General features: G+C 40.1%; 1 protein-coding gene across 2 annotated transcripts in view; it reads right to left on the bottom strand.

Annotated features, from left to right (window-relative positions):
* PTPRM (protein tyrosine phosphatase, receptor type, M) overlaps positions 1-13423 on the bottom strand; it is a 921068-nt gene that overhangs the window by 631566 nt on the left and 276079 nt on the right. For both annotated transcript variants that reach the window (XM_006891412.1, XM_006891411.1), the window contains exons 5-6: positions 9228-9402; positions 3397-3690 (exon numbers count right to left, since the gene is read on the bottom strand). In XM_006891412.1, coding sequence (XP_006891474.1) covers positions 3397-3690; positions 9228-9402 — 469 coding nt within the window. The remainder of the gene's footprint in view (positions 1-3396; positions 3691-9227; positions 9403-13423) is intronic.

Genomic DNA, 13423 nt, shown 5'->3' with positions numbered 1-13423 from the left:
TTGGAGTGGTTAAAATTTGTGCTGCAATCCCAAAGGCATGTGGTTCAAACCTGCCCGTTGGTCTGATGGAAAAGAATGGCCAATCTCCTCCCTTGTGATTAAATGCCTCTGAAAGCCCACCAGAAGGTCAGCTATGGGTCACAACAACAAGGTTGTATTAGAGCTCTGGTAGTGTAATCCATAAGAAGCTTGCTGATCCAAAGGCCACGGCCCTTGTTCTTACCAGTAACTTGAAGCCAATGCTCATTCTTTTAATAAGTACTTTGAACTGATTCCATACCAACTAACAACATAAGATGGTAGCACCTTTTCTCTGTCCATCACCAATCACCAAGCTGTGGATTTTCTAAAAAGCCTTACATCAAGATATAGTGAAATAAATTTCTTTATATGATTAATAAAAAAAAGTCTCATCTGACTTCATATTTCTCACCAATGTCAGAGGCCTCTCTCACTAATTTCTAACTTTAACTATCTCACTTGACATGTTTCTAACGCTGATTTGCTCAACTACACATTTTTGGAAAATATTAAAAATCAGCACAGGATGGCAGGTCATGGGCAGCTGGCTAAGCTTTGAGCCCTTAAGGCACCTTGTTGGCAGGCAAACACTAGTCGAAACTGACTATAATTTCCTAAAAGAAAACGTCAATCTATTCTAAGAGGAGTGCTCTCTTTGAAAGCTGTGTGCTTATAAACCATGCAGCCATACCAAATAAACTTCCCCAAAACAGAGAGGAATTCATTCTATTCAGTGGAAATACAGACAGCTGTGTCAATGACTGAGCCATTCAGAGAAACCAAGAAAAAAGTTAAAATGTGTGAAGCCAGAAAAGGACTGAACACTATAAGTAAGTGGAGTGGCTAGTAACCAGAATGAAACACATCATTTTCTCTATCCAAGCTGAACAGTAACAATCTTCTATAGAAAAAGGGAGACTGTGCTGTCACTCCAACGCAGGACGCCTTCAAGTGGCCTCAGAATGAAATCATACAGGAACATGGAGAGGAGGTCAGTAGTGCAGAAGTCACTTCCCTCGCCTGTAACCTACAGAACACACTATCTAGAGATCTCATAAGGACATTATTAAGTATCTAGTAGAGGGAAAGGGATTTTTATATTGTAAAACTATATATACATACACTTATGTCGTTATATAGCATCAAGTCAGAACCAACTCATAGCCAACCTTCCAGTGAGTTTTCAAGTGCAGACAACTGCAAAGGAAGAGACTGTTCATCTTTCTCCCATGGAGCGGCTACAGGTTTCAAACTGTGTGCCTTTGGGTCGGCAGTGCAACTTCTTACCGCTAAACTATCAGAGTTCGAGCCCTCTCATTCTTCATATATATGTAAGACTGTCTACATTATAACAAGAAATAATAGAAAAAAGTACTTCACACAGAAAAGATTTACTACTAAAGAGAAAGAGGAGGTAACAGGGTTTAGAAATGTGAGAAAGGTAAAGGATTATGAAATTCCTTTATCTTCTGTAAAATCTCAAAATAGGACCATGGGTCTCACCAATTCAGCAAAGCTTGCCTTCTAGAAATGCTGTTGTAGGGTGGCATGAAGGCACCGTGTGCGGGCTATGAAATGTCATCAGAATGTCATCAGAAGGAAAGACTACTAACTTCCTTTGCTAAAAGCTCCATTTTGGGAAAAGCAATTCAAAACATCAGAATTTTCCCAAGAGATTTGAATCTGTAGAAACATTATACTGCAAATTATGAATTAATAAAATATGGGTTAATAAGTCTCTCCTCTTCCTATCAGACTGTGTTGAGTACTTAAAGCATGGAAACACTGATAACAACCTTCTTAGATAGTATGACTCCACAAAAACTTATGCAATCTCCTCTGTTTAGCCTAAAACTTATTTTAAGAACTTATTATCACTTACATATGAGGAGATGTGCGGCGTTAGGATTGGTGGAAGATCTATCAACAATCTGCGTTATGCAGATAACCTCATGCACTTGCTGCAGAGGGTCAAGGACTGCAGCCTTCAGTATGGACTGAGGCTCAATGTCAAGAAGAAAAAGATTCTCACCACTGGACCAATTGGTAGCATTAGGATGGATGGCGAAGAGATTGAGATTGTTCACAGCTTCAGTTTGCTTGGCTCCACAGTCAACACTCTTGCCACCAGCAGCCAGGAAATAAAAAAAACGTATTAGAATGGGAAAGTCTGCTGTTAGGGACCTCTCTAAAGTACTCAAGAGCGATGGTGTCTCTTTGGAGACGAAGGTGCGCCTGATACAGGCTATGGTCTTTGCAATCACTTGTTATGCATCAGAGAGCTGGACAATGACTAGGGGGGACAGAAGGACAATTGACGCCTTTGAGCTGTGGTGCTGCAGAAGAGTATTGAATGTACCATGGACTGCCAAGAAAACAAACAGATTCATCCTAGAGAGGGTTAAACCAGGCTGCTCCTTGGAGGCAAGCATTCTGGGGCTTCGTCTGACATACTTTGGACATGTTGCAAGGAGAGACAGGTCTTTAGAGAGGGACATCATGCTGGGTAGAGTAGAGGGACAGCGCAGGAGGGGAAGATCCTCTATGAGATGGATTGATTCAGTGACTGGGGTAATCGGGATGGGTCTGTCGGAGGCAATGCGATTGGCACAGGATAGAGCAGGGTTTAGGGCTGTTGTACATAGGGCCGCTATGAGTCGCAAACAACTCAACGGTACATAACAACAACAACAACATTATCACTTAAATGATGGGAGAGTACTTTAGTATTCCATTTTTCCCCCTTCTCTATTTGCTCCAGAAAGAAACAGTACTACCACCTCTTAAGGGAAGCTTTCTTCAGCTTTTGAATTGTATGATAATCTAAATTTCTCTCTTCATCAATATTACTTTTATTTAAGTTGTAGAGAGTTTAGCAAAGTTGATTAGAACACTATCATCAAATACTTGATGTGCAAAGCTTGCAGATCATTCTTGCTTATTTTACACATGGGCCCAAGTCATCACAAACAATCTCTCCATTAGATACCAATCAACAGAAGCACAGATTTAAAGCTATCTTGAAATGGAATTTTTATAGCACAGCCATCCAGGCTACTAATACACAGGTAAGAAAAAAAAATGGGGGGGGGGAGCAGGTCAGGAAGATCTGAACAATTAGGAGAGGTCATTAAAGTCGACATTCCAATACAAACTATGTTATACTTAAAGTAAGACATAAATTGAGAATAAAAACAGAAGCAGTGGTGGCAAGCTGAGAGACCTCAAAATCAGGGCCACTGATTCCAAGTTCACAGCTCAGAAATGAAGTTTGTAGGCAAAGGAGCTAAGTGTGCTAACCATCTGAAAAGGACCAACTCTGCAAGCCTACACTCAGAAAACAGTGTCCTTAGGCACAGGCATCCTGCGACTCACCAGCGCATTTGGTTCTTGTCCTGAGAGCAGGCCCTGGGGACCCCGTGCCACCCTCGCCTGGCCGGGTGAGCAGCACACTGATCTCGTACTCGGTGTCAGGGTCCAGGTGGCCGATCTTGTAGCTTGTGGAGTCCACTGGCTGCCGGTCACTCCAGCTTCCGCTAGCCGTGCAATACTCCACCTCCCGGGCCACGATAGGCCCATCACCATTGATGGAGTTTGCATTGAGCTGGATCCACAAGTAGGTGGCACCCACAGAAGCCAGCTGTGGTGGGGCGATGGGAACAGGCGGCTCTGCAATATCAAACCAGAGTGACTTTTAGACATTTTTGCTTGAGTCTCAAAAGAACTAAACATATGCCAATTATTAAAATGGGTTAGATATTCAAATTTCAGGAGTGAGTTTATTAGAATGATTTTTTGAGTTTAACACAAAGATGCTTATTCAATTAGGCAGACTTCCATTTATGCTTGTATACATCTTTTCCCATTTTACATAGATATTAAGGGTTTGGGATTTTTGTTTTCTTTTGATTTGGTATTCTGTCACAAGAACTTGTACAAGAAAACTGTCTCAAGTGGGAGATTGTCAACATTGTTATTGAGAATGTCTTCAAAATCATCACAGGGACAAGTAATCGACATTATTAAATTATGTTTCCTTATACTTTTATTCCAGTGCTTCTATGGTTTTGAGAACATAAAGTTCTCACTGATCTCATAATATCTAGGGTGATATGGCTCCCAGGAAATGATTCCTAGTGGGCTCACTCAGCTGAAGAAAGATGCAGCAAAGAGAACCACAAAGCCTTCCCCTCCTGTTAAAGGGGAAGAGGAACGGGCAACTGAGGCAGCAACAGGGAGAGGTGCTCGGGAGTTCGGCCATACTACGCTCAGCAGGGCAAAGCTATAAAATCAGCAGCAAATACACTTTACAAACCAACAAAGTTTCCCTCATTGTTTCAAACTAAAACTGCTCTTTCTAGATGATTTTCTGAAAAGTGTTTGATATACACATTTGTTATAAACAGCATATAATTAAGAACAAGTTCAATGGCTGACTAGGTATCAAATAATATCCTTGTAAATGCCAACATGGAAGAAACTCTGGTGGCCTAGTGGTAAAAAGCTGTGCTGCAATCTCAAAAGCACGCAGTTTGAATCAGTTGTTCTGTGGGGAAAAGATGGGCAATCTCCTCTCATGTAATTAACTGCCTCTGAAACGCCAGTGGAAGGGTAGCTACCAGTCAGTTCCAACTTGACGGCATGTAACAACAATAAAAAATGTCAATGCACTATAAATGTCACACCACAAATGATATTAGTAATTAAGACCATTTTATGAAATATCATTAGGTTCTATCTTAATGAATAAGCAACTCGGATAAAAAGGTAAGACTGATGCAGCCATCCATCTATTCCTACTTATATATTTTCAGGACTATATCCACAGGTGGCTATATCTTCCTGTTGTACTGTTTTTAGCTACTCATTTAGTTTGCATTAATGCAGGGAAAGTGGAGCATGCCACCCTCCATTGCTCTCAACACAGGGCTGCATGGCACAACCTCCTCCCCCACCCCTCAAGTCAGAAACAGCAAGGTGATCACCATCATCACACCTCCCACTGAGTAGGCTCCCTGAGCCCTGGCAGCACCTGAGAAGATAGTTGTCCCCAGTCAATAAACTGAGGGCACAACAACAGCAGCCCTCTTTGTTGTGCCTGCACTTTTTTGTATCCTAAGGATAGTAAGTCATACTGAGTTGTATTTGGGGAATCACAGATTTAGTGGAAACTTAAGAAAACATTCTTCTTCTAATGCATCTACTAGATTTGTGCTGGCTTCTCACTTCTTTCAACAGTACTGACTAAACTCTCGATGCTTTAACATCAATTTAAATATTAGCCCAATCTTTGAACCAAGACATGGATTGGCCCTTCTATAGCACATCCTAAGGCATTAACATAGCCATTCAGAAAGTACTTGTAATTACCTCCAAGCTGCAAAGCCAGCAAGGGCTGCTGCCTTGCTATTCAAGATACAACTCAGGGCAAGGTCACAGAGCTGAGTGATTACACCAATTCATTTAAATTGTTACTAATATCCTACAATAAACGTGACTTCAATACCTTTTTTTTTGGTCTAGAGAATATTTTCTGTATTAATTCTTCATTAAGAAAAGTAGCAAATGAATCAGGAAGTAACAAAGATAAATATTCTACAGGGTTTTTGGGTCACAGAGAAGAGCAGCATAACAAACAGTAAGTCAGCATTTAAATTCTGGACTAATTTTTCCAAACTGAAGAAAGGAAAGAATATCTAAACCAAATGCTGTAGAGTAGATGCTGCCTCAGTGACCCATAGGGCAGAGTAGAATGAGCGCACAGAGGCTCCAAGGCTATAAAGCTTCATGGAAGCAGGCTGGCACATCCTTCCCAGCAAGTGACCGGTGGTTTAGAACTGCGGCCATTCTGCTTAGCAGCCAAGCACTTTTGCACTGCACTACCAGGACTCCAAATGGAAACTGGACTAGCTGCTATTGGAGTCATTTTTTACTCTTAACCCCCACTGCAGGAATGGCAGAGTAGAAATGTCTCAATTCCCCAGACTGTAATCTTTTCAAAAGTAGACTTTCTATTACACCTTTGTAAGGAGAGTAGCTGGTGAGTTCCACATTCTTGGCCTTTCAGCTAGCAGCCAGGTGCGGCTCCTTCCACACAGATTACACCCTGGAACTGACTACAGTAAGTGGCAGTCACACTTACAGAGGAGTGGGGAATCTGAACCATCAACCTTTGGTTTAACAACTGTGTGCTAAACTGTGAGTTCACCAGGGCTCTTTTTATATAGCAAACAATATATCTGGCACAGTGGAATAGTATATAATGTGTTGTGCTGTTAGCTTAAAGGTCATTGTTTTCAGTCCACCATCTGTTTGAAAGGAGAAAAATGGGAATCTCCTCTATAATAAAGATTTACAGTTGTGAAAACCCAATGAAGGGTCTGTAAGAACTGGTATATACCTCTACACCACAAGCACTCCCTTATATTATGTATATAAAATCTACATATACATTCCAGAGGAGACACACACACACACACACACACACACACACATATTTATTTATGTTTTTTCTTTTATTATATCTATGGTACCAAAGGGAGTTCTGGTGACCCAGTGTCAAGAAGCTGGGCTAAAATCCCAAAGGCACGCAGTTTAAGACCTCCAGCTGCTCCACAGGAGAAGGATGGGCAATCACCTCCTGTGCGATTAACTCCCTCTAAAAACACACCAGAGGGTCAGCTATGGGTCAATTCTGACTCAAAAGTACAGAACAACATCAATAGCAAGGTACCAAAAATATTGATATTTAAATATGGATAAAAATGATAGTTCAACAAGTGAATGAGTTGGCTTTCTTTTGATGGCTTGTACCAAATTACTGGGTGACCTTAAGAAAGCGATAAATTCCGTAGAATTTCATGCTTCATTTGTTCATTAACCCTCCAAATATTACATGGCATATATAAAAAGTATTAAATGATATATTTAGTGGCTTGAAAATGTCATTGTGCCTTTTAAAGCAATTTTCTCTAGATAACACATTATTAACCTAGTAGTACCCAACCCATTATCTCACTTGAAAGACTAAAATCTATAGGAAAAAATGAAAAGAAAGTGGAAATGAAGAAAAAGTACTAGATTGGAGCCCTATCTGCCTGCTAACAGCCACAGCTCTGGCAGGCTGCAGTAGGAAGGGGTCTGGGGTTCTGTCAGTGAGCCAAGTTCGGCTATGCTGTCCGAGGACAGACATCTAGTGTGAACAAATGGAAATGAGACCCACGTCCAGGCTCTGCAGTCATGTTTGTCCTCACAGACTAGACATTTCTGATTCACTGCTTGTCATTAGGTGCTGGTGAGCAAGTTCCAACTTTTAGTGACCTGTGTAGACAGCTCATTCACTCATAACCTTCACCAATGAACTTCACAGGGGAGATTTTTGGAGACGCTTCTAGATGTGAATAATACTGATCTTGAACGAAGGGTAAAGTCTCTACCACACGGACACCACTGAATCAGGAAGTACTACAGAGACTTTAAATGAGAAAAGGAAAAACAATTACAAAGAGTAAAACAAAAATAACGTAAGAAGAACTCAGCTGTGGGGACCCCAGGCTGCTGTGTTGGGCTCCAGGTGAAGTGGTGTCCACATTCCTCACAGAGACTGCTCACTTCCCAGCAGTGTCAGGAGGGAAGTGTTTAGATTTCTTAAAGAAATTACACCTTAATGTAAATATTAGCTAGACAGGGCAGTTAAAGTTTAACGTCAACTCAAAACAAACGAGAAGCTGTTGAGGCAAAATAAATTATTCAAATAGATATTTTGATAAGAGCTTCCTCACAGTGAGTATCACTCATTGTTTCAACTAATGATTCTTGAGGTAGATTCACTGCAAACCATTTTCTCTCATAAGCCAAGTGCAATTAACATTCACAGTAAAGTTAATGCTCAGCTATCACAAGGGACTTGTTTGTGCCAATGACCTATAGATATTTACAACAAAGACTGTTCCCAGCATTTGGTTTGATGTGGGCCTGGCAGTGGAGAGAAGTGGGGGCAGCAGGCATCTATATTCCTTAAAACATGGCGAGGCAGTTCTTTAAGCATTCACAAATGTAGAACATGTCCAGGATGAAGAATGAGAAATATCCCGGTCCTACCCTCCTGCCCTTATGCTCTAGCAGGTTGCTGTGTACTGTTGAGTTGGAACCGAACCATAGCTGACCCTGTGGCAGGTTTTCAGAGTCAGTTAACTGAATAGGAGGAGACTGCCTATTCTTCTCTTTCAAAGCAGCTGGTAGATTTGAACCACTGCTCTCGTAGGTACTGAGAGCTGTTCCGCTCTCTGATCTAAACAGGGTACCTATATGTTCTTCATTAGATTCTTGTGGGAACTATAGAGTTGTGAGATTGAACCCAGGAAATCTTAACATTGCCAACACTGAGGAAATTGCTGACAGAAGCCTAATGACAGGCCATCCAGAACAGATCAATTTTCTATCACAAGTTTAAAAAATGGTAGGGGAAAATGGAAAAGCAGTAATCATTCTATCTTCCTGGGAAGAAGTAGCAATGGCATGCTACAGGTTGTCTAAAATATGTCTCGCGACACTTCTATAGTCAAATTATTCTGTCTAGTATGAAAAATTGCCATGGCAATGCAATACTTTAAACTCCTCAGCCCCCAAAACACAGGCATAAAATCATTTAAAGGGAACTTATTTCTCCTCTAGTTTTTGCCTCTTCCTCACTTTCTTTAACCTAATGACTCAATTTTTCAGTCATGCAAAATATAGTAATAGAAGTTAACTGGGACATTATAGATGTTAACATAATGTTATCAATATGGCTTGTATGATATGACTGAACATTTTTATACTGACACTGCTTTATTTTATTAACCACCCACTATCATAAACTCCCTGTCTGGTGGCATTTTAAGTGATTTTCTATCAGTAAAATATTTTTATTCCTTAACAAAATTTATAGGTTGTAATGTCTCTATATAGTTAGGAGAAGAACTTGCCAAGAGCACATTCATTTATTTGTACACAACTAAACTAATATAAGTAACATATGCTTTTTAAAAAATCCTATTTATGTGCACATTTGTACTTAAAATGCAATCCATCAGTGTAGTCAGTCACCAAACTGCTGTTCAGGCACAGACAAGATTAAGTTTGAGTTTTCATCACATAACCAACTAAAAACTGTCTACTACATCTATTTTCATAGATTGTTCTGAGTATAAAAACACATTAAATACCTTTAACTACCAGCTCTGCATAATTTGATAGGCCAACACCTCCTTCAGTGCGAATCATGCAGCGGTAGTTTCCAGCATCCCTTTTTGTAGTATTCACGACACTAAATGAAGCTATGAATCGTCGGGAACTTGTCACCTTGATTTCCTTTAGAGGAGCATCTCGTACATCAATGCCCTGTGTAAACGGGTGCAAGAACAAAAGAAACACTATTAGCTGCCATATCAAAGCATTAAGGCACCCAACATGCTATTTTCAGGTGGAACTTGGTTCAACTGTTTATTACCTACGTGACAATGTTCCACAAAACAGCTGGCAAAGAAGCAGAAATTTTGCCATGACCAACACTTTAAAGACTGAATCATGTAAAATTAAGTGCATACAAATGCAGTCTTGTTGGCTCTTCAAGATATCAATTATGTTATATTAGCACAATGAGGAAGAAAGGCATATATGGAAATATTCTTTATTTGGCTCTAAAATAATATCTGGTATTTTATACTACTTACTGCTATTTGTTGTGTTTTACTCAAAATTCCTTGGAAGCAAAAATAACTCACATTGCTAAATTATTCATATTATTGACTTCATTTTATTTATAAGCATAAGTGTAATTTATAAAAATAAGATTTAAAACTGTAGCATAATTATTAAAGGATAATCTACGGCAAGGTCCTGTCCTCACTAGGCCAGCTCAGGGCTTGAGTAAGGAGTTCAAGGTTATAAAATACTCTTCCCTGTATTTTGACAAATCTTCACAGAACTAGACACATAATGAATATTAATTGTTCTGAAATGTAACAAAAAGGAAGTATTTCTCCTACATTCTTTATTCCCAGAAGCACCAAAAGCAAATTTCACCAATAAGACAGTTTTGTCTTTCATTATCCCCTTAAATTAAGTAATTTTTTAAATTTATTGTACATATTTGACAATATATCCTATGATTTCTATAGTATAAACCTATAAAATAAGGTTAGATATATTAATCTTATAAATGTAAGCTCTGGAAGAACTGGCAAAAAACAAAGCCTCAGGAATTTACGGTATATGGACTGACATATTTAAACAAACAGACCTAGATGTGCTCACCAAGTTGTGCCAAGAAATCTGGAGAATTTGGTTAGCTGGCTACCTGGCCAACTGATTGGAAGAGATCTATATTTGTTCCCATTCCAAAAAAGGGTGATCCGACATAGTGTGGAAATTATTGAACAGCGTCATTGTTATCACATGCAAGCAAGATTCTGCTGAAGATTATCCAAAAACAAGTGGAGCAATATGCCAACAGAGAACTGTCTGAAGTGCAAGCTGGGTTTAGAAGAGGCCGTGGTACAAGGGATATTGTAGCTAATGTCAGATGGATCTTGGTTGAAAGCAGGGAGTATCAGAGGATTGACTCTGCAAAGGTATTTGACTGTGTAGATCACAACAAACTGTGGCTGACTCTGAGAACAATGGGAATCTCAGAACACTTGATTGTGCTTATGTGAATACTTGGACCAGGGGGCAGCTGTCAGAAAAGAGCAAGGAAACACTGCATGGTTCAAAACTGGGAAGGGTGTGTGCCAAGGATGTGTCCTATCTCCATATCTCTTCAATCTATATGCTGAGCAGTTTATCTAGGGAGCTCGGCTCTATGCGGAGAAATGTGGCATCAGGATTGGCGGCAGACTAATCAACAACCTGCATTATGCATATTACACAATCCTGCTTGCTGAAACGGAGGTGGACTTGAAGCACTTGCTGCAGAAGGTCAAAGACTGTAGCCTTCGATACGGATTGAGGCTTAATATCAAGAAAACAAAGATTCTCACCACTGGGCCGATAAGCAGCATTGTGATGGATGGTGAAGAGACTGAGATTACCAACAGCTTCATTTTGCTTAGCTATACATAAACACTCTTGGTACTAGCTGCCAAGAAATTAAAAGACAAATTGCATTAGGAAAGTCTGCTGTCAGAGAACTCTCTAAAGTACTGAAGAGCAACGATGCCAGTCTTGAGACTAAGGTGTGCCTGATACGGGCCATGGTCTTTGCAATCACTTGCCATGCATTAGAAAGTTGGAAGATGACTAGAGATGACAGAAGACAAACTTATGTCTTCGAGCTGTGGTGTTGGAGAAGAGTACTGAATTATACCACGGTCTGCTAGGAGAACAAACAAGTTCGTCCTGGAGAGGGTGAAGCCAGGCTGCTCCTTGAAGGCAAGGATTCTGAAGTTTTGTCTGACATACTCTGGACATGTGGCAAGGCGGGATCAGTCTTTGGAGGGGGATGCCAGGCTTGGGAGGGTTGGAGGGACAGCGCGGGAGAGGAAGACCTTTGATGAGGTCGATTGATCCAGCGATTGGGGTAATGGGGATTGGTGTGTCAGAGACAATAATATTGGCAAGGGATAGAGCAGGGTTTAGGGCTGTTATACATAGGGTTACGAGTCGTTGGCAACTCAAAGGCACATAACAAGAACAAAAACATCTTTAGAAGAAGCTATCTTTAGCACATTGCTTCTAAAGTATTGAGAACAGAAGAAGACCATGATGTCAAGTACAATGTCCACTGACCACACATGTCCATTTCTTCACTAGTAATAATTTTTGGTTCATCAACCACATCAGTTTATATTTTGTGAAAAGAAAAGTGGTCATTCTGCTTATGGGGCTTCAATGTAGAGGAAGTACAGATTTGAACACAAAATGATCAGCACTGATAAAGAAAAGCATCAGATGGTACAGAGACCAAAATGAAAATACAAGGAAGAGAATTTGGTCTGAGAACTGTATATAAGTGGGCAGTATCTAGGTAGACAAAGAGGACAGGAGGGAAAGGCACAATCTTATATCGGTAATCAGCTCATTGGCAGTGTGTTCTGGCAGACATGAACACAAGATACAGGTCGTTAGGCCAACTAGTCAATCATCAGATTAACATTTACTTCCATCAGCTGAAATTCCATTTCTTCATAGCCTTTCACGGTCCCCTCTGTGTGAGTGCTATCAGTCACCATTAAGTCAATTCCAACTCATGGTCATCTCAAGAGGAGATAAAGCACCTCAGTGGCAGGGCTGCTGTGGGGGGGTCAAAAGATGTGGAGGGGCAGAAAATAAGTATAAGGACTGCACCTTGAGTACGTGACAGGATTCACAGGAAGGAGAAGGGGTGTTCTATAGGAAATAGCTCCCAAGGAAGAAGAGACAGGGCTGTGCACGCCAGGCTTCCTTCTAAGGAATAAGACGACAGCTAGGAAGATTACCCTGGTGCACTTCCTTCCAAACAGGAGGAAAGGTCAGGACAGGAAAGGGGGAACGTCCCATTAACATTATCTCAGCACAATCTGTCAAATGGCCTTGTTAACTTCTAAAAAAGCCAGAATGTGTATGTAAACCCATAGATGTAAGCTATGTTTTGTTTTGGTTTTTTCCTTCCTAAATTTGATTTGACAGAGAATAGAAAAGATTAAAACCATGGCAAGAAATACGTTAGTACAATAATTTATTATAAGAGGTATCTATTATATTATCTATTATTACCTTTATTATCTATTAAAAGTTTTATTCTTTTAAATTTTAAACTTATTGATTCCTCACAACTATTCAAATTAGCAACTCCATACAACTCTCAAAAGGATTGGATTTTTCAAGAATTCCATGTACTCAGCCACACAGAGAGATTGATTCACCCTTTCCATGAAAAAATTTCAAGCAGCAATGACAAATTAAGTAACTAACTGGCAATGTTTAGCATGAAAGTTATATACAAGTCACTGCCAATCTAGGATATTCGAATACAAAGAGGCTCTTCAGAACAGAATAGACTTTTGCTTATAAGGACTCCAAAGCTATAAAATGTTATAGAAAGAGAAAGCCTTATCTTTCTCTCATGAAACAGCTGATGGGTTTAAAGCATCTACCTTTTACTTAATGGGCAAATACTTTAACCGATGGCCAAATAGGAAGAAGCTGTGCTGAAATCTCAAACACACATGGATTGAATCCACCAGCTGATCGATGGGAGAAAGATGGGCAATCTCCTCCTCTGCAATTTACTACCTCAGAAAACCACCTGGAGGGTCAGCTAGGGGTCAATTCTAACATGCTGGCACACAACAAAATGAATCATGCTACAAGATCTCCTTGGGATCCATTTAATAATTGTTGTTGTTGTTATGTGCCGTCGAGTTGTTCCGACTCATAGCGA

Source organism: Elephantulus edwardii, unplaced genomic scaffold, assembly GCF_000299155.1.
Source record: "Elephantulus edwardii isolate Elephantulus edwardi_28Jun2011 unplaced genomic scaffold, EleEdw1.0 scaffold00097, whole genome shotgun sequence".
NCBI classification, from domain to species: Eukaryota; Metazoa; Chordata; class Mammalia; order Macroscelidea; family Macroscelididae; genus Elephantulus; species Elephantulus edwardii.
This window is presented reverse-complemented; position numbering and strand designations above follow the sequence as displayed.